Source organism: Haematobia irritans, chromosome 4 (assembly GCF_050003625.1).
Source record: "Haematobia irritans isolate KBUSLIRL chromosome 4, ASM5000362v1, whole genome shotgun sequence".
Lineage (NCBI taxonomy): Eukaryota > Metazoa > Arthropoda > Insecta > Diptera > Muscidae > Haematobia > Haematobia irritans.
Window position 1 is genome coordinate 133429545 of NC_134400.1, and position 22101 is coordinate 133451645.

General features: G+C 33.3%; 1 protein-coding gene and 1 long non-coding RNA gene across 2 annotated transcripts in view; both read left to right on the top strand.

Moving 5' to 3' along the window:
• The first annotated feature begins 1137 nt into the window (after positions 1-1137).
• LOC142232671 (CYFIP-related Rac1 interactor B) overlaps positions 1138-22101 on the top strand; it is a 107942-nt gene continuing 86978 nt past the window's right edge. Inside the window, exons 1-2 of the mRNA XM_075303315.1 lie at positions 1138-1516; positions 10665-11213. Coding sequence (XP_075159430.1) covers positions 11031-11213 — 183 coding nt within the window. The 5' untranslated portion in view covers positions 1138-1516; positions 10665-11030. The remainder of the gene's footprint in view (positions 1517-10664; positions 11214-22101) is intronic.
• Positions 14216-15961, top strand: LOC142232673 (uncharacterized). The gene is made up of 3 exons (XR_012721166.1): positions 14216-14715; positions 14809-15448; positions 15516-15961. It is a non-coding gene; the product is annotated as an uncharacterized LOC142232673 (long non-coding RNA).

A 22101-nucleotide genomic window follows, 5' to 3' on the forward strand; every position in this document is an offset into this window, starting at 1 on the left:
CTTACTAACGAGCAACGCTTGCAAATCATTGAATTTTATTACCAAAATCAGTGGCAGAAAATCCGCTTTTTTATCGACAAATTTTGTTCAGCGATGAGGCTCATTTCTGGTTGAATGGCTACGTAAATAAGCAAGATTGCCGCATTTGGAGTGAAGAGCAACCAGAAGCCGTTCAAGAACTGTCCATGCATCCCGAAAAATGCACTGTTTGGTGTGGTTTGTACGCTGGTGGAATCATTGGACCGTATTTTTTCAAAGATGCTGTTGGACGCAACGTTACGGTGAATGGCGATCGCTATCGTTCGATGCTAACAAACTTTTTGTTGCCAAAAATGGAAGAACTGAACTTGGTTGACATCTGGTTTCAACAAGATGGCGCTACATGCCACACAGCTCGCGATTCTATGGCCATTTTGAGGGAAAACTTCGGAGAACAATTCATCTCAAGAAATGGACCGGTAAGTTGGCCACCAAGATCATGCGATTTGACGCCTTTAGACTATTTTTTGTGGGGCTACGTCAAGTCTAAGGTCTACAGAAATAAGCCAGCAACTATTCCAGCTTTGGAAGACAACATTTCCGAAGAAATTCGGGCTATTCCGGCCGAAATGCTCGAAAAAGTTGCCCAAAATTGGACTTTCCGAATGGACCACCTAAGACGCAGCCGCGGTCAACATTTAAATGAAATTATCTTCAAAAAGTAAATGTCATGGACCAATCTAACGTTTCAAATAAAGAACCGATGAGATTTTGCAAATTTTATGCGTTTTTTTTTAAAAAAAAGTTATCAAGCTCTTAACAAATCACCCTTTACTATACTCTGTGCAAAATTATTCATTGGAAGAAATTACGATGTTTTTTTGTCGTTTGTGAAGAGTCTGAGATGGAATTAATTAAATAGCAGCATATCAGCCAATGGTTTAAATACATACGCGCCGAAATGAATGAATTGGTAAATAGCTCTAACAGAAGTAAAGAAATCAAACTGCGATCCGAAGAACGATGGATCGTAAACGGCAAATAGAACTGAACAAAAGGAACGATGAGAACGAAAGAGATGGAACTAGTGACAGTCGTTCCTTTTAGTGAACCGTTCATTGGAACTAGTTCGTTCCGGAACGACACAAGACTAGTGCATGGCAAGTGACGATACGAGATTAAGCGCAAGGGTTTTGTTATTGGTCCATTATTGTATTCCAGTGTTTATCTCGTTACAGTAAATTATTTAATTAATTTGTGTATCAAATAAGAGCATATGGTGTGAAAATTAAGCTTAAAAAGCTAGTAGTTCAATTATTTTGGATAATATGATTAATTAAGATATTGCAACAAATAGTTTTAAAGATCGGACAGCAGAGTATATAAAACCATAGCATATATTGCCGCGAAACAAAAGCAATAACAACATCAAGTTACAACATACATATATAGTGAAGGATAAAAAATTAAATAAAATGTGGTTCTTTTGAAAGAAAAGCATATACATAAAGAAAAATAACTACTACAGAAATAAAAAGTAAGTGAATTGATAACAGATACAAAACAAAGAAAAAAAAACAAGTGCTAAATGATAAAGTTTTCCTTGGTTGTTGGCCTGTGGTGTAAATTCAAATTGCAAAATTCCATTATTTTGTTGAAAGAAATAGAAGGAAAATTTAAGTACAAGTAAACATATACACACCAAAGTAATCTTGGTAGTAAAGAATACGAAAAAGGAATTACCCACCCTTCTAATGTAACCGGAGGGGGGTAATGTTCACCGGTTATCGAAGTGAATTTCATAAAAACATCTCCCCTGCTAAGAATGTGAGAGGCGCACATCCTCTTTCTCTTCAACACTCTTGTTTGTGTCTTTTCATAACATGTGTGCATGAATATTTTGTGTGTGTGTGTGTGTGTGTTTGTGTTTTATGATTCGTTGTATTTCCCATATGTCAACGTGAATTGCATACAGGAATCCGGTGTATAGTGTTGCCAACTTTTTTTATATAAAATGATAAGATTAAATGTTGCACACAAATTTGATGTGCAATAACTGATTGAGATTTATTTTGGAACAAATCTACGACAAAACATTGTTTTTGGAGATAGAAGAGTGAATTTTAAAGAGAAAATGGAAATTATAAAAATTTGGGAACAAATCTACTTTAGCACAAGTTGTTAAAAATAAGCAATTTTTTTTTTAAGTGTAGAAGAAGGGATTTCAAATCGAAAATGTAAGGTAAAAATTTTGTCGGAATAGCATACTTTTCGATATACCGACCCTTAAAAATTGGGTATAGATGGCCGGACTTCGGCCCGGATTTGAGACTTTCTCCTATGGACAGGGTCCAAAGTGGGCTAACGCGAACCCAAAGAGGATAGGTAGCCGGGGTTTGAGACTTTCTCCTATGGACAGAGTCCAAAGTGGGTCCATGTTGTTCTAAATATCTTACTTTTAGGATGATTATATGCGATGGATACTAAATCCAATATACGTGGCAATGAAAACTATACCTCATTCACATTACACTTCCAAAATCTACTTTTACTAGATTTCAACTGTCATTTGCCTTATAAAAAGTAGATTTCAAATCTCGAAAACTTAGATTTTGAGCGTAATGTGTAGAGCATATTAGGGGCTCGTAATTCCGAAAATAGGTCTTTCAGCCAAAAAGTGGTATATTACATTTTGTATTTAGAATCGTGTAGACTAACGCTGGCCAAAAATTGGACCAATCGGACCACTTGTACTAAAGTAGATTTAAAATATGTCGGAAAATTCTTGTTTTCGAGATATCGACGCTTGAAATCGGTATTTTCCTTTTTTCTTACTTATAGCTGAGTAGTATGTTCCGTTTTCAAGCTGGTTACTTTTTTAAATTAATTAAACTATAAAAATAAAATGGCTTACAATCAAATCCTTAGATCTTTTCCTTTCATTATTTCAAAAGACTTTATAAAAATATAATCGTCTTCATGTAGATTTTGGCTAAACTGCAGTTTATGGGCCCCTCACCGATTTGCTTGAAATTAATATATGTTATGTAACTTAGTATGCTGATTCTAACAAGGTAAAATTTTTGTCCCGGAAATACCCGGGTCTTGAGATATAGCCCTCCAAAGGGTCAATAAAAACTGGATATATCTCCTTTGTTTTTGGTCCAATCTAAACAAAATTGGTGTCATATGAAAGCTTATTTTATGCACTTTTATACGCAAAATATATTTTATAAATATTTAATTTAGTTTGGGAGATATAAATAAAAATAAGAAATTTTTATCCTATTTTTTTGTTATTTTCGTTATATCTCAAAAAGTCTTCGATTACACCCTAGGTTTTTTTATATGCAGTTTGAAAGCCTAAACTCTGGCCTTTCGTTTGATGTATAACATATCTTTATAGGTCCACTCTTAACGAAGTTATTGAGCTTTTATTCTGAGTAGGAACAAAAAAAAAAATGATTATTACTGAAATATTTACCCTTTGGACTCTGTCCATAGGAGAAAGTCTTAAACCCTGGCCGAAGGCCGGCTACTTTTCCCCCCTTGGGATTGCGTTAGCCCACTTTGGACTCTGTCCATAGGAGAAAGTCTTAAACCCCGGCCGAAGGCCGGCTACTTTTCCTCCCTTGGGATAGCGTTAGCCCACTTTGGACTCTGTCCATAGGAGAAAGTCTTAAACCATGGCCGAAGGCCGGCTACTTTTCCCCCCTTGGGATTGCGTTAGCCCACTTTGGACTCGGAGAGTTGCAAAAATCAAACTGATCTTTAATTGCTTCATTCTCTGACAGGCACAATCTATTCAGCTTGGTTTAGTTATTCGTATGTTGTTAGATAGAGAAAAAAGCTACTATACTACATAGGAAATAAAGTGTATATTTGGAATTCATACAAAAAGCTTCAGAACCATGGGAACTCGGAAAAGTCCCTGCTCTTTCAAAATGTTGACCCTTTATCATTTAAGCGATATGGTATTCATATTAAAACTAATTTCGTGTACATTGCGAATTCGATGAAAAAGAGTCTCCTTTTTATAGCCGAGTCCGCAGTGAAACCACCTAGAGAAGCTCTGAAATACTCAGAAATATCCCAGCATTATTGAGGTGGGATAATCCACCGCTGAAAAACTTTTTGGTGTTCGGTCGAAGCAGGAATCGAACCCACGACCTTGTGTATGCAAGGCAGGTATGCTAACCATTGCACCACGGTGGCTCGTACTAAGTTTTTCCAGGACGTGTCGTTTGGAATGATTTAATTTCGTGTCCCAAGGTTTAAATTAATCACGCCAACGACAAATCCCTGTTAAAGTAACCAGTCACTTTCATACGTTTTGACCAGAACCATGTCTGGTCCATAAACACTAGGGGCTAGTCCTATACCGGTTCTGGGGTTGATCTAATTCCCGTAGGGTAAGACAACAGTTTTGTTCCACGAATTTTGATAAACCAATTTCTACGATATACTATGAACTTTCCGATTTTAAAAGGATGTATTTCACTTCACTATCTATTGAGGGAAGGGTTTACAGTGAGACCTTAGACCTGGATTGCTATATGCTATATACTCGGGGAGATATTTTCTTGGTAAAAATAAAAATGCATTATTCTTATTTATAACGTTCTGATTGTTAATGGAAACAATAGCATTGTTTTTATGGCAACAATGAAAAACTTTGCACATACCATTACTCTTCTTGCCACCCACCGACAAACTCTCAATATGGTATCCCATTGCCCATTCATACGAAAACGTTTTAAATATGTATAAATATTTTTTTTTGTTATCGCCGTTTTTGTACTTCGAGATAAGCAGTCAATGTATTGCTCCTTCTACGCTTTTTGCACAATCAAAAAAGCACATGATAGCAATGATTAAAAGTGATAAAGTTTACTAGGAAAGTTAAAACAAAAAAGGCTTTCAAGAAAATTTGTAAATAAATAAAAAATTTTACAGTGTGAAAAATTACAACAGAAAATTTTCATATACCACATTACAAGTTGTCAGGCTTAATTTACTTTACGTAAGTTTCCTTTTTATTGTCTAGTAGAAAAGTGTCATAAAACTAACGATAATTGTTATCGTTTCACATGACCTCACCCCATTTTCCAAATCAAACAATTTAAAAACCATTTACATTAGGTTAGCTTTGAAGGAGTAATTGTTTTTCTTCATCTCATGCTGAAACTCCCACAATATCAACATGAACTTTGGAATTATCACTTCATGTTCAGACTTGTTTTTTTGTGCGACTATCTCTTGTTCCTTTAACTTTGACCGCTTGGGCCCTTCTAGTATCGTCAATATAGATATTTACTGTTTTCCCCCTCTTATTCCGGTATGACCTGGCACTCTTTTTTAATCCTACCCTATTCAGGGTAACTATTGGCCGTTAAATGCTTTAGACAGGACGCCCTGGGAAACACCTAGTTGTACTGCACCTTGCCTTGAGTTTTTATTTCAAAATTTCACGTTTGACTGGCGTAAGCACATACAATTTCACACCCAAAGTTTAATCCCCACCGTTAGACTCGTGTTATGCATGTCCTCAAAATGATTGATTGATCTTTGATAGAGCAATTAAAAAACGAAGAGGGCTGTTATGATTTATCCATACACGAATCTTTGTCTGGCTTCATTACTGTTTATAGGGCTTTGATCGTTTGCAAAAATTTTAGATTACGAAGAAATTAGTATTTGGTTGATTACAAATAAAAGAGATGTGCCATTTTAAGAATAAGTACTTAACATTTATTATTGGGAGCCACCGTGGTGCAATGGTTAGCATGCCCGCCTTGCATACACAAGGTCGTGGGTTCGATTCCTGCTACGAGCGAACACCAAAAAGTTTTTCAGCGGTGGATTATCCCACCTCAGTAATGCTGGTGACATTTCTGAGGGTTTCAAAGCTTCTCTAAGTGGTTTCACTGGAATGTGGAACGCCGTTCGGACTCGGCTATAAAAAGGAGGACCCTTGTCATTGAGCTTAACATGGAATCGGGCAGCACTCAGTGATAAGAGAGAAGTTCACCACTGTGGTATCACAATGGACTGAATAGTCTAAGTGAGCCTGATACATCGGGCTGACACAAAACCAAACCAAACCAAACATTTATTTGGAATGACCATATCAAACTAGTTTTTTGAAGCAGTCTTCTAAATGTTTAAATTGTGCGTCGATTTCCATAGCAAACTATTTGGTTTTGTATTCCGTTTATTATTATTTCATTCACTAGAGCGTCAGTTTGCAATTGAATTTTTATTCGGCCTCCGCTGGTCAATTTTAACTTTTGTTCTATGATATTCTCTTCCATTATTCTATAATCTAAAATTATATTGGAAAAATTTTCATAATGAAAGATGTTAAATATTTATAACACTTGTCCATGCCACTCCCTGATCTATATTCTCACCACATGTTTGTTTGCGGTATTTGTGTGTACGCATAATTGCCAATTTATTGATTACTTGAACTTTTCTGTTCTATCAACATTCACATCGTCTTGCCTTGTTATGATTTGCTGAAGCAGTTTCCCATTTGTTCCATTATTCGAGAGGTGCAACATAACATATTTACTCTTAACAGTGTCAACTGCAAGACAATGACCTATTATATCGTTGAGTTGTATATTCTTTATGTTATGCCATTCATAATATTGATATGATGATACAAATATATTGAGATTTTTTTTATTACGTGCTCCATAGAACAAAACAAAGTGAACAAAGATGACAGTAATTTCTTTCGATATGTCAAATCAGAAATCGACAAATTCTTTAAGTTATTTGGGAGACAGTTATATAATATCGCGATTCTAGTCTAAAAAAGGTTGGTAGAATTCTCGAAGTTTTGGTTGAGTTTTCAAAATATTCCCTATCAATGAAGAGGTACTTCATCATACTGGTTTAGGAAAACCAAGGTAGCATTGTATTTACGAAATACTTCAAGTTGGGTTAGGTGATTTTGGTTGCCATTTGATACAGACAGGTTATCAAAGTCCATTAGGTCTAACGTAAAAGTAAAACAAGTATATACGGCCGTAAGTTCGGCCAGGCCGAATCTTATGTACCCTCCACCATGGATTGCGTAGAAAATTCTACGAAAGACTGTCATCCACAAATTTCAACTCACATGGTTGTTAAATATCATATACTACCACCACGTACCAAATTTCAACTAGATCGAATGAATTTTGCTTCTCCAAAAGGCACCGGATGTCAAATCTGGGGATCGGTTTATATGGGAGCTATATATTATTATGGACTGATAGGAACCAATTCCTGCATGGTTGTTGGATACTCTATACTGTACCAATATTTCAACCGAATGGGAAGAATTTTGCTCTTCCAAGGTGCTCCGGAGGTCAAATCTGGGGATCGGTTTATATGGGGCCTATATATAATTATGGACCGATATCGACCAATTTTTGCAATCAAATCTGGGGATCGGTTTATATGGGGCCTATATATAATTATGGACCGATATCGACCAATTTTTGCATGGGTGCTTGAGACCATATATTAACATCACGTACCAAATTTCAACCGAATCAGATAAATTTTGGTCTTCCAAGAGGCTCCGGAGGTCAAATCTGGTTATCGGTTTATATGGGGGCTATATATAATTATGGACCGATATGGACCAATTTTTGCATGGTTGTTAGAGACCATATACTAATACCATGTACCAAATTTCAGCCGGATCGGATGAAATTTGCTTCTCTTAGAGGCTCTGCAAGCCAAATCGGTGGATCGGTTTATACGGGGCTATATATAATTATGGACCGATGTGAACCAATTTTCGCATGGTTGTTCGAGGCCATATACTAACACCATGTACCAAATTTCAGCCGGATCGGATGAAATTTGCTTATCTTAGAGGCTCTGCAAGCCAAATCGGTGGATCGGTTTATATGGGGCTATATATAATTATGGACCGATGTGAACCAATTTTCGAGACCATATACTAACACCATGTACCAAATTTCAGCCGGATCGGATGAAATTTGCTTCTCTTAGAGGCCTCGCAAGCCAAATTTGGGGGTCCGTTTATATGGGGGCTATACGTAAAAGTGGACCGATATGGCCCATTTGCAATACTATCCGACCTACATCAATAACAACTACTTGTGCCAAGTTTCAAGTCGATAGCTTGTTTCGTTCGGAAGTTAGCGTGATTTCAACAGACGGACGGACGGACATGCTCAGATCGACTCAGAATTTCACCGCGACCCAGAATATATATACTTTATGGGGTCTTAGAGCAATATTTCGATATTTTACAAACGGAAAGACAAAGTTAATATACCCCCCATCCTATGGTGGAGGGTATAAAAATGCCTTGGAACCGGCACTACGAGAAAATAAAAACGAAATTTCGAACAATTAATTTTTGCAATTGAAACATATTATTGCTGAGAGAAACGGATCATTTTACGCAATTGCAAGACACCTTGCTGCCTTAAGGCCTGGTTATGCATCCAAAAACGGATCGTAAGCGTAGCGTGGCGTGTCAGCTGTTTGTTTTTGATATACGACAGCCCAAACAAACGATTACACAACGTAAGCGTGTCGTAAGATTCAGAAAAAAAAAAAAACAAAAAACTGATCAAAAAACAAGCGTCATCGATGAAAAATGCGGATAGCGTGAAATATATTTCACTAAAAATGTAGTATTGTGTTGTTTCCGTTAAAATGAACGATTAATATTTTTCGTGAAATTCATTTTAAATGTAAAACAAAACAAACTTTTTTCTGCCAGTTCTTGATAGTTTGTTGGTACGTTTTTTCAAGTTGGGCTAATCGCCAAAAAATCATACGTTGCCGTTATGTTACGGCTACGCTACATTTTTAGATGCATAACCAGGCCTTTAGCCTTAGGTTAGGTGGCAGCCCGATATATCAGGCTATCACTATTCAGTCCATTGTGATACCACATTGGTGAACTTCTCTCTTATCACTGTGCTCAGTGCTGCCCGATTCCATGTTAAGCTCAATGACAAGGGACCTCCTTTTTTTAGCCGAGTCCGAACGGCGTTCCACATTGTAGTGAAACCACTTAGAGAAGTTTTGAGATCTTCAGAAATGTCACCAGCATTACTGAGGGGGGATAATCCACCGCTGAAAAACTTTTTGGTTTTCGGTCGAAGCAGGAATCGAACCCACGACCTTGTGTATGCAAGGCGGACATGCTAACCATTGCACCACGGTGGCTCCCTTGGCCTTTAGCCTTAACTGAACGAAAAGCTGAAATAATTACACTCATGTACGCGGAATAAAAAAAATGTCCAAAGTGTAGATCAGGGTTGATAAAGTTGGTACTTTTGTGCTTTTTTTGATACATTTCGACTGTCAAAAGCACCGTGGCACGACCGCGAGCCATTTGGTACATTTTATCACAATTACTCTATATAGAGTTATTCTGCCCTAAATGAGAACGTTTCTCAGATAGCAACTCAACTCTAAAAATTATAAATAGGAGGACATTGAAGAAATAAACATATTCAAAAATGAGGATATTTTAGTTTATATTACAGGATCTAAACATTTTTGAGAGGTATATTGTATATACCACATTCGTCCGCAAATGTGAAACGTGATTTTTTCAGATACACTGAGGAACATAGTTTTATAATATAGTGTATATATTTGAAACGCCCAGAAGGAGACGAAATACACACATGGTGTCTTTAGCAATAATGTTTAGAGCTGGCCCCTGAGTTGCCACAGTTGCAAAGAGGTACTTCTTCAAAAATTTTCTATTGAAATAAACTTTTGACAAAATTTTCTATAGAATTAAAATTTTGAAAAACTCTTCTATGGAAATAACATTTTGACAAAATCTTCTATGGAAATAAAATTTTGACAAAATTTTCTAAAGAAATAAACATTTGATAAAATTTTCAAAAAAAATTCTATGGAAATAAAATTTTTACAATATTTTTCCTATAGAATAAAAATTGGACAAAAATTTCTATGGAAATAAAATGTTGACAAACCTTTCGATAGAAATAAATTGTTGACAAAATTTTCTATAGAAATAAAATTTTGACAAAATCTTCTATGGAAATAAAATTTAGACAAAATTTGCTATAGAAATAAAATTTGTACAAAATTATCGCAGAAATAAAATTTTAACAAAATTTTTTGCAGAAATAAAATTTTGAAAAAATTTCTAAAGAAATAAAATTTTTAAAAATTTGTTGCAGAAATAAAATTTTGACAAAATTTTCTAAAGAAATAAAATTATGAAAAAAAAAAAAAGATTTGTTTTTGAAAATCTAAAAAAATCCAAATCGGTCTAGATTTGAATATACGTATACTTTCACAATAGTCTATAAATTTGATATTATGTAATTTTAGCACCTTTTGGCTTCGAAAAGTACATTTTTAATACATTTTTAGTACTTTTTCGTCAACATCATTTATCATCCCTGGTGTAGATGCGTTCAAAATAGGGCTGTCGATTTTTTGAAATTCCGGGAAGCTTGTTAAATCGGAACTAAAATAAAATAATTTTTATTGACATTTCTGTGTGATGCTTTTAACGGACATAATCTTTTTCCTCTGTGTGTTTTTTGAATATTTCCTCATTCCCAACTAAAATTGAAATTTTGCAAATTGTATTTTACCAGCTCAACACTCAAGCTTCTAACAAATAAATATTAATTAAATATTCATTTTAGGCATTCAAGAATTTGGCGGTGGCGAATTTATTTGTCGACAAAGTGTGCGAATAAGGAAACACGAATGTAGATAAATTGTTGAATTATAAACAAAAATCAAGCAAATAAACAAATTGCTCAAGTCGAGAGAGAAAGAGATTCATTCATAGGAATTGCCTCCGAACACAGCTAGCCAACTAAAACGCTTTACAGTTGTATTATTATTTGTTTTTTTTGTTTTGCGAGAAACACAAAACCAAACAAAAGAACAAGATAATAAGAAAAATAAAACGAACAAGTCAAAAACAATTGCTTTTGCAAAAATAAGTAAAGGTGAAAACGTTTACACACACAAAACGGAAAAATCACAAAACAAATTAATCTGAAATGGGTAAATTATTGAGTTTATTGGCACGTGATGACTCAAATTGTTGCACGGCCAAGTCGTATGATGTGTTTTTGGACTTTGAAAATGCGGCACCCACGGAAACGGAACGTGAAGTCTATGTAGAGGTGGATCGTGTGCTTAAGGAGTCAGAAGCTGTGTTGGACGAGATACAACTTTATAAGGTAAGTTCAGATAAATAAATAAATAAATAATAATAATAATGTATGTCTTTCGTGTGGGGAACCATCTAAATTATAAATGATCTGAATTTCTTATATAATTTCCTTTTTCATATTTTCATATATACTACACATAGTTTATTACTATAATACATTTGTAATTGGCCTCTATTGGCTTCCTTTTCAAATGACGTGTCTTGTACCGTGTTAAGACGGTACAAGACACGGTACAAGACACATATAGTAGGTACTATAAAAGATTAGGTTTGGCCAACTTTGAGTAAGATTGGTTGATAAATGAAGGACTTGTGGCCAAATTTGGGAAAGTCGCCCACATATATGGGAGATATATCTAAATCTGAACCGATTTCGATGAATTTTGGCACACTTAAAGGACGGTAAATTAGATTACTTTGTGGCAAATTTGACGCCGATTGGTTAGTAAATGAGCTCCTTCTGATCCTTTTCATCGAAATCGGGTGATGCAAATTCAACAGCGTTCGTCCTTGTGCAAAAAAAAAAAGAAAAACGTCATGTACCAAATAACTAGAACGACTCAGTAGGTGATTCTGAGTCGATCGTTATATATTTTATGGGGTCTAAAATCAATATTTCTGCTAGGCACATTTTTTTGGCAGATCAAAGTTATTATACCATGACCACTATGTGGTTTAGGGTATAAAAAGTGATGGATTTTTTTTTAAATTTTAAGTAAAAATTTATTTCAAACAATAAATTTTGTAATCAAACTAAAAAACTAAGTCAGTTAGGAAAGTAATTGAAAATGGTTACGTTTTTATTGAAAAAACATTAAATCAACATCAAATTTTTAATTGAATCAAAAAATTAACTGGAATTTGCTAATGAAATCAATTAATTTTTTAATTAAGTATTTTTTAATCTCCAATTAAAACTGTGATTGATACTAAAATTTTCGTGATTGCAGACATTTCAATTAAAAATTAACTGGATCAATTAATTTTGTGATTAAATCAGGAATTTTTGTGCGTGTGTATTACTAAGTTAATAGAAACGATTATACCTACATAATATTATGTACATAACAGGTTGGCTGATAAGTCCCCGGTCTAACAAAGAAAAACACATTTTTTTGTTAAAATTCGTTTTTATTATTCAACATAGTTCCCTTCAAGAGCGATTCAACGATTATAATGACCTTCCAATTTTTTGATACCATTTTGGTAGTACTCCTTCCGCCTCAAAATAGGCCTCAGTTTCGGCGATCACCTCTTCATTGCAGTCAAATTTTTTCCCTGCGAGCATCCTTTTGAGGTTTGAGAACGAGAGAAAGTCGCTGGGAGCCAGATCTGGAGAATACGGTGGGTGGGGAAGCAATTCGAAGCCCAATTCATGAAGTTTTGCCATCGTTCTCAATAACTTGTGGCACGGCGCATTGTCTTTTTTCTTCTTCATATGGGGCCGTTTTGCCGCGATTTTTTCAAACGCTCCAATAACGCCATATAATAGTCACTGTTGATGGTTTTTCCCTTCTCAAGATAATCGATAAAAATTATTCCATGCGCATCCCAAAAAACAGAGGCCACTACTTTGCCAGCGGACTTTTAAGTCCTTTTGAGGTTTGAGAACGAGAAAAAGTCGCTGGGAGCCAGATCTGGAGAATACGGTGGGTGGGGAAGCAATTCGAAGCCCAATTCATGAAGTTTTGCCATCGTTCTCAATAACTTGTGGCACGGCGCATTGTCTTTTTTCTTCTTCATATGGGGCCGTTTTGCCGCGATTTCGACCTTCAAACGCTCCAATAACGCCATATAATAGTCACTGTTAATGGGTTTTCCCTTCAAGTTTGAATTGAATTTTCAAGTTTGAATTTATTGAATTTTCAAGTTTCACATACAACAAGATATTAATAATCTTATAATTACAGTATGTGAGTCAAGTTGAATGCTAGTTAACAAGGTGATAATAAACAAGGAATAAAAAATAAAAAATAATTATAAAAATAATAATAACAGACAAAATAAATATTTAATTAAAATAAAACAATTGATACAAAAATTTATGGGCAAAAACCGAAAAAGTAAATAAATGAAAGTAAAAACAAAAAAAAAAAAATAATATTTATAATAATAAAAACAAGAATTAAAAATTAAAAATAAAAATTAAATAAGAATAAATTAAAAAAAAAAAAAAAAAAAAAAAAAAAACAAGATAATCGATAAAAATTATTCCACGCGCATCCCAAAAAACAGAGGCCATTACTTTGCCAGCGGACTTTTAAGTCTTTCCACGCTTCGGAGACGGTTCACCGGTCGCTGTCCACTCAGCCGAAGTGTAGTGATGGAGCCATGTTTCATCTATTGTCACATATCGACGGAAAAACTCGGGTGTACACCGCTCAGAATCATCAACACGTTGTTGTTTTTGGTCAAATGTGACCAACACGTTCCTTTGATATCTTTAAGGCCTCTACTATCTCGATCAACTTCATTTTACGGTCATCCAAAATCATTTTGTGGATTTTTTTTTATGTTTTCGTCGGTAACCACCTCTTTCGGGCGTCCACTGCGTTCACCGTCCTCCGTGCTCATTCCACCACGCTTGAATTTTGCATACCAATCAATTATTGTTGATTTCCTTGGGGCAGAGTCCGGAAACTCATTATCAAGCCAAGTTTTAGCTTCCACCGTATTTTTTCCCTTCAGAAAACAGTATTTTATCAAAACACGAAATTCCTTTTTTTTCCATTTTTTTAACAATAACAAAAGTTGCTTCACAAAAGACGCCCTATATCACAAACTAATTGACTTACAGACGTCAAATTTTGACACGAATTTTTTGAAGGTTGGTAATATATAAAAATAATATACATTTAATACTAGCGACGCCATCTACACACAAAAAATTATCACCAAAAGTTTTTCAATTAAACACTTAATTGAATTTGGAAACGGATTCAATTAATATGTTAATTGATTCAATTAATTATTTAATTAAATCCGAATAAAAACCAATTAAAAAAATGATTGATATTTGTTACGTTTCCAATTAAAATATTAATTGATTCAATCAATTCGGAAATAATTTTCAATTACAAACGTGATTGAAATTTTTTCCGTTTCCAATTACACATGTGATTGATCCAATCACCTTTGTGATTGAAACTGAATAATTTTGAGCAATGCAAAGACCGAAAAGAGAACAAGAGAATGGGTATTTATTCAACAATGTATGATGGAGAGATCAGTCTGTGGAAGTAACTCGTAACGAACGGTTGGGTTTTTGTTTTTCGCGTAAATTGAAAAACATGATTGGCGACATTCTGTCTGCTGCATTCAAAATGTGTGCATAAATATTTTGAACGCAACAAAAAATCATAGCAAAGGGTTGAAATAAATAAAGTGTGCAACAACAAACGGACACGTTGTAAAGGTTTGAAAAAATATATGACAGAACGCATTTGAAATTACCTGTGTTTGTGTTTTGTGGTATTGTAAAAATGTAAAACAATCTACGTTTATTGAAGGTAAAAAATTGTGAAATGTGAATACCGTTTTCCATTGAAGCCTGTTTACATTAAACGGACTAAAATAATATATTTTTTATTCATTTCTTTTAGTGACCAATTTTATTTCGTGAAATTGACCAATCAATCCCATCAACTCCATCATTTTATCAAATATATAATAATATGTTTGCAATAAAAAAGTGGGTACCGTATTGATCTTTTAAAATTATAATTTTTTTTCAATCCTAGTTTTCTTAAAACCAAGAGCGGTATGGGTTTGTTGGAAGATTCACCTTGAAGTTGCGAAGTAGCGTTGGCATTAAATTGCATTTTTGTTTTACCTGTCTTTTTCAGTTTGAACCCAAGTAGAGAGCAGTATATCTGGTATATAAACTAATGAGCTGAATTATGTAATGGTAAAAAAGTTCTTTCTTTTGGATTTAAAAATATGAAAAATATCCGATAATAATAAAAATATGTATTTTCCATTTATATTTTTTTCTATTTCCAGAATTTGCAAAGTATCATCAATATAATACCAAATATTACATTGCTTTCCCATTATTTTTGTCTTTGATTGGTTCAAATTTTAATAGACGATTTTAATGTGTGGAAATTTTGGAAAGGAATTGTTACTAAAATTAAATTACCGAGCTCCTTAACACCTTTTCATGCTAAAAGACTACAACTGCAAAAGAAGATTATAATTCTGCAACCTGGAACTAAGAATTGAACTTGATATTCTATGCAGGTAATGTTTAACAAAATTAACTTTTAATTGAACAAAATTAAATTCGAATTATTCTGTTTACTTTCAGAAAAACTAATTTAGCTTACAGGCTGCTGAAATATTGGAAATCTAGGCGCATCTACATATTAGAAGGAACATGGTTATTATTATAAGGAAGATAATGATTTATATAATTTATTTTTCACCCTATAGTTGTTATTGATAGTAGTTGTATTTGTAAGTTATGTTAGAACAAAACACAAATGACAAGAACCAAATTTATTTGTCTATTGCGCATTACAGACTATCAGTTATTCCGGACGGAATGTCGGTGTTTGTAAAGAATCTTACAATGTGTCGGATCGATACGACTTGTCGGCGATGACTAAATAATCGGTAAATGTGTTATCGATCCCATAAACATGCAGCAGTATCGATTATACCTTCGGACTTAACTTATAATGTGCACAATATATGGGATATGTTCGACACGAGCACTGTCGTCCGGAATAACTGATAGTCTGTAAAGCGCATATTGCATAACTAAAAAATAATAAAATATTAAATATGTTTTATAAGAAACACATATTTTCTTTTATCTCAAAAGAAAAAAAAATTAAATACGATTTTGGGTTCGCAATATATAAATTTTTTGATCGAAATTTATAGCCAATTTCAATTAATTATTTAATTGAATGAATCAAGTAGTTGATTGATTTTTGTCGCGAAATTAATTAAAATTTTAATTGATTCAATTAAAACTGTGATTGAATTTTATGTTAAAAATCAATCACGTTTTTAATTGATTCAATCACACAATTAATTGATTCCGTGACAAAAGTCAATTAAATTTGTAATTAAAAATCGTGTTGGTTTTCAATCAAAATGGGTGATTGATACTATCATTTTCGTGATTGAAGACATTTCAATTAAAAAAATGATTGAATCCGCGATTTTCGTAATTGAAATCAAAAAAATTTTTTTTGTGTGTATGTGTCAGACCGGGGACTTATCAGCCAACCTGTTATATATGGTCATGTAATCATTGCAATAGTTATTGTTTTATTTGTAATTATAGTTTAATAATATCCAAACATTCGTAATCATGGTTTATTACAACACAAATGTAAAGGGTTGCGGAAATAGGATTGTTTTATTTCAAACCAAAATTATTCAAGAGTGATGACTAATAATATTTTATACACTCATAATTACGAACTTCAAATAAGCCAATACAACAAGAGAAAGAATATTTGTGATCCATATAATAATAATATTTGTGATCATAATAATAATATTTACTGACTAGTCAGTAAGGTGTCATAAAACAGTAAAGTGAAATTCACTCTTGTTTTATTTAATTACCTGGCCCTGATGAAGATTGACAATGTCAATTCGAAATATTGGTTTCAATAAAATAAAACTCAAATAAAAAACATTTGGAGTTTTTTTTCATTAATGACCTCGAGCTGGACTAAAACCAAAAATATAGTTAAACACAGGTCAACACTCCAAATTAAATAATATTTACGAATTTATAAAGCAACTTTCAATCGTTAGTGAGAAAGGTTTTACTCACGCAAACATATCTAATGTAAAGTGTTTAATATTACTTTTTTTTTTTAAGAAATATAGCTGGCGTTCAAAAGATAAACAAAATTGGTCAAAAACAAATACTTGAATATTAATCGTATGTACACAAAATAACATAAATAATTAAAATTAAATAAACAAAACATGAGCCCGAATAAAGGCCGGCTTATTGTCACGTTTGCAACAACAAATGAATAACAACATTCGTTTTTCTGGGAAGTGTAAAGCATATGAGTCATATTAAGAGAACTCGACAAGTATATAACAGTGATGGAAACTCAATTTTTTTTTCAAATATAGTAACGAACCTAAAAGGTGTACTTTTTGAGTTCAAATTGCACCAATTTACAATATTAGTGATTGAAATAGCAAAAAATATAATTTGATTTGATATTTAAAATACATTGTTCTTATAATATTATACACTCACCAGCATGTAGAATAACGAGCGTAAAGGTCTATCTTTTGCACAAGGTATTATGGTAATACTGAATAACGATTTTCAGATTCTGTCAGGAGTTTTTCATCACCTGTTTGCAGTTTCAGTGTTGACGTGACCAAGACTTACATTCATTGAAAATGCCTCATAACAATCTAAGAAAATTTTGTTTCAATTTGTTATGGGTACATTTCATAATAATGACCAATTTTATATTCTGTAATTTTCCGAAATTTGGAAATGTTTACTTTTTTTTTGAACTAGCAGATGGTCTATAAGCTAACCTAGAACTTTTTCAGTATACCGAAAAACCAAATATTAAAGATGAAATGAATATTTCAAATTGCATCAACTCGGTCCTTTTAGTATCATTTTACTTTGGGAATATGGGATGTATCAAATTTAGTACAATTGTACCAACTGTTGCATCCCTGGCAACGTCATTTGTTGAACTGCGAAATATCTCATAATTAACCCATACTCACACACTCACTCATGTCAAAAGCTAAAAGCAGATTAGATTACAGATGTTGGAAGAGGGGACAGTGTACAGATGGGTAAGATATTGTGTATAGATTTTTATCTGAATGTATAAACAAACAAATATAGAGAAAGATTAGTACTAATTGTACTCACAAAGAAATGTGAAAAGTGAAATAAATATCAACTATAAAAAGAATAGTAATAAACAATGATATACTGGTTGCAAGTCTTGCAGCCTTGGGGAATAATCATAAGTGTATTTTTTATACACTAAATTAAGTATGCGTATATAAGTTGAGCTTTATTAGAGATCTTAGGTTAGGTTAGGTATAGTGGCAGCCCAACATTTCAGGCTCATTTAGACTATTCAGTCCATTGTGATACCACATTGGTGAACTTCTCTCCTATCACTGAGTGCTGCCCGATTCTATGTTAAGCTCAATGATAAAGGACTTCCTTTTTATAGCTGAGTTCGAACGGCGTTCCATAATGCAGTGAAACAACTTAGAGAAACTGTCATCAGCATTACTGAGATGGAATAATCCACCGCTGAGAAACTTTTTGGTGTTTGGTCGAACCCATGACGCTGTGTATGCAAGGCGGGTATGCTAACCGTTGCCCCATGGGGACTCCCTTTTACTAAAGATATTATTGAATACCGATTGTAACAAGCTTCGGCTTATGAGAGTTTATGAAATCCCAACGAAATTGTCATTCAAATGACTACACAGAAAAAGTTAAATGTTTTATGGGATACATTAACTGCCTAATGCAAAAATTAGACCTTCTCATAAAAGAAAAAATGAACTAAAAGTAAAGAAAAAAAATCATTAGTGCCAAATCATGACCATATTTACAGTGCAGTTTTTGGGAATCTTATGAAAATTTTCTTCTACTTTAATGAAATGAAATAATCTTTATGCAAAAAAGGTAAAATTTAGCGCAAATTTTACTGTTTTTCTTTTCTGGGCACGTTTATAGCGCACACGGTTAAAATTTAGATAAATATAAATTGGAATTTAAACTGCGCAATGGAAAACATTTCTGAGAGAGCACATTCAAAATTAAATTTTAATTTTAATAATTCGAATTTAGGGCTACAAATGTGGTCAGCGTACAAAAATTAGCCCATGTGCGTTATAGAGTCTAAAGATCTTGAGCTAACCTTTCACAATACTTCATTAGGTAAGATCCTGTAACTTTTCCTGCGCTCATTTGACCACGTCGTTGCATCGGAAACCAGTTTTGATGACCATCATGAAATTCGCCTTGGAGATAAATACTGGTCATTGATGGAGCTACATCGCTCAAAAATTGAATTAAGTTCAACGATGCACTGTTGTTGATTTAATCCATGCCGAAAATTTAAAAACTAAGCAGGAAAATGTCTATGATTTAATTCCATTTTTTCAGCGAGATGAATCTTTTTAACTCTCGTATGCCAAAATGTTCTGATTACTTATAACTTCAAAAATGTCAAGCTTTACGATAGAGCTGTCAGTTGGCAGATTGCAACACTACGGTTGCCCAATTCCCGAAAGATAAAAGGCAACCCTCATAGATTGCACACCCTGCCTTGAAACTATTTCTGTGGATCTTTAAATGTCATCAATAACTAAAATCTAACCACTAGCATTAATTTAAAGCTTTCATAGTGGCATTTCATTTTTTTGTGCAAAGTAAACGATAGTGATATAATGAAGCCAACGAGAGGAAAAACACCAACCAAATTTTGATTTGTTTGGTTTGGCGCAATTCCAACTGCACCATGGTGGACCAAGTAGACCAAAATGTGAAACGTGTAAATGAATACAGGATAAAACAGAAACAGTTTTGCAGTAGGTAGAAAAAGAATTTATAAATGTTCGACAAATACACTGGGAAAAAGAAACTAATAATTTCTTTTCCTAGAATTTCGTATTGATATTTTTTCGTATTTATATTTATTATGTGATCAGATTAACAGTTTGAAAAACGTAAAAATACCCGTGTAAAAATTGGTGGATCTGACCAGATATTATTAGATCTACCGCCATATCTGATTAGATACGGTAATCAGATCCGAAAAATTCTAAAGGAATTAGATCTGACCATATCTCAAATTTGGTCCACATCTAATTATATCTAATCTGATATAATTAGATATTAATATATCTTAATATATATATATATATATATATATATATATATATATATATATATATATATATATATATATATATATATATATATATATATATATATATATATATATATATATATATATATATATATATATTATATATATATATATATATATATATATATATATATATATATATATATATATATATATATATATATATATATATATATATATATATATATATATATATATATATATATATGTATATATATATATATATATATATATATATATATATATGTATATATATATATATATATATATATATATATTATATATATATATATATATATATATATATATATATATATATATATATACACTTATGGACATGCAATTAAGTCATTCTACAAATTACATTCTTCAATTAAAATAACAAGCAAATTCTTTTTAAATTTCTAACCAAAATCACCTCGTTTTATTCAGAACGAGTGTCGCAAACGATATTTAATAGAAAAAAATGTATTCATTACATATTAAGTGTGGTTATGTATCTAGTTTAATGATATCTTAACATTAGGGTGGACAAATAATTAAGTCACTTCAAATCGTATGGCTATTTCTCCTTAAAAAAAAAAATATTTTTTTCTTATTCTATATTTTAGTTCTAACACTTGGTGGGATAACCCTTCTGGCGAATTACTGCTGCACAACGATTAGGTAAAGTTTTAACCAGTGACTCACACTTATCAGCAGTGATATTGTACCATTCCTCCTGAATAATTTGCCATAATTCTTCCTGAGTTCTCGGTTTCCGAATAGAAACTTCTCGTTTTATTATTCCCCATAAGTTTTCTATGGGATTAAGGTCGGGGCTTTGCGCTGGCCACTCAAGTACTTTTATTTTGTTCTCATTTAACCAAGATTTAACGACACGCGACGTATGCTTTGGGTCGTTGTCTTGTTGAAAGATCCAAGCTAGCGGCAAATTCTCTGCGTACTCACCATCTAAATTATCCTTCAGAATTTCCCGATACATATCCGCGTTCATTTTTCCTTCGATTTTTACTAATGGACCAACACCGGAGGATGTAAAACACCCCCAAACCATAACTGAGGAGCCACCGTGCTTTACCGTTTTTTTGGTGTATCTAGGCTTGAGTTCGGAATTAACTGGCCGCCGAACAAATGGTCTCCCATCGTTTCCGAACACGTTAAACTTGGATTCATCGCTCCATACCACCAATTTCCAGAAATTATGGTCATATTTGCAGAATTTCTTAGCAAACTGCCGGCGCTGAATCAAGTTCCTTTTTGTTACATTAGGTTTACGTCTGGCAATTCGACCATGTAGTCCACTTTCAACCAACCGCCTTCTCACAGTTCTTGAGGAAACTATAACGTTATATTTCTGTTCCATTTCCGACCTTATTTGGCTAGATGTGAAAAAAGGATCAGCTTTACTCATTCGAACCATTAACCGGTCATCGGCAGCAGAAGTTTTTCGGGGCACATTTCGAGGCAAGTTGTTGAATGTGGTAAATTGTTTGTAATGTTTAATGGCATTAACAACCTTTCCACGTGAAAGACTAAGGGTTTTAACAACCTTTGCCACAGAACCCACATTTTCGTAGCACGTCCAGATGATCTTTCTTTCAACAGGAGTCGAACTTTTCTTTTTGCCCATAATACCGAAAATTTCTGCGTGGGTGTTTAAGAATGTTCTGAGAAGTTAAAATTATTTATTTATTTTGCAAAGAAAACGATAAATTTGCATAATTACCTCTCAAAAATAAAATGATTTAATTGTATGTCCAACCAAATTCCAAGCTATTTGGAAAAGCTTGCTAATTACTTCAACAGCGAAACACATATAATACAAAATTTTGATGATTAGCACGCACGAGTAGCGGTACTCCAACATTGTTGCATTGGAAGCGAAAATAGTTGTGAGAGAACCCGTTATATGTAACCAAATAGAAATGTCAACCAGAGTGACTTAATTGTTTGTCCACAAGTGTATATATATATATA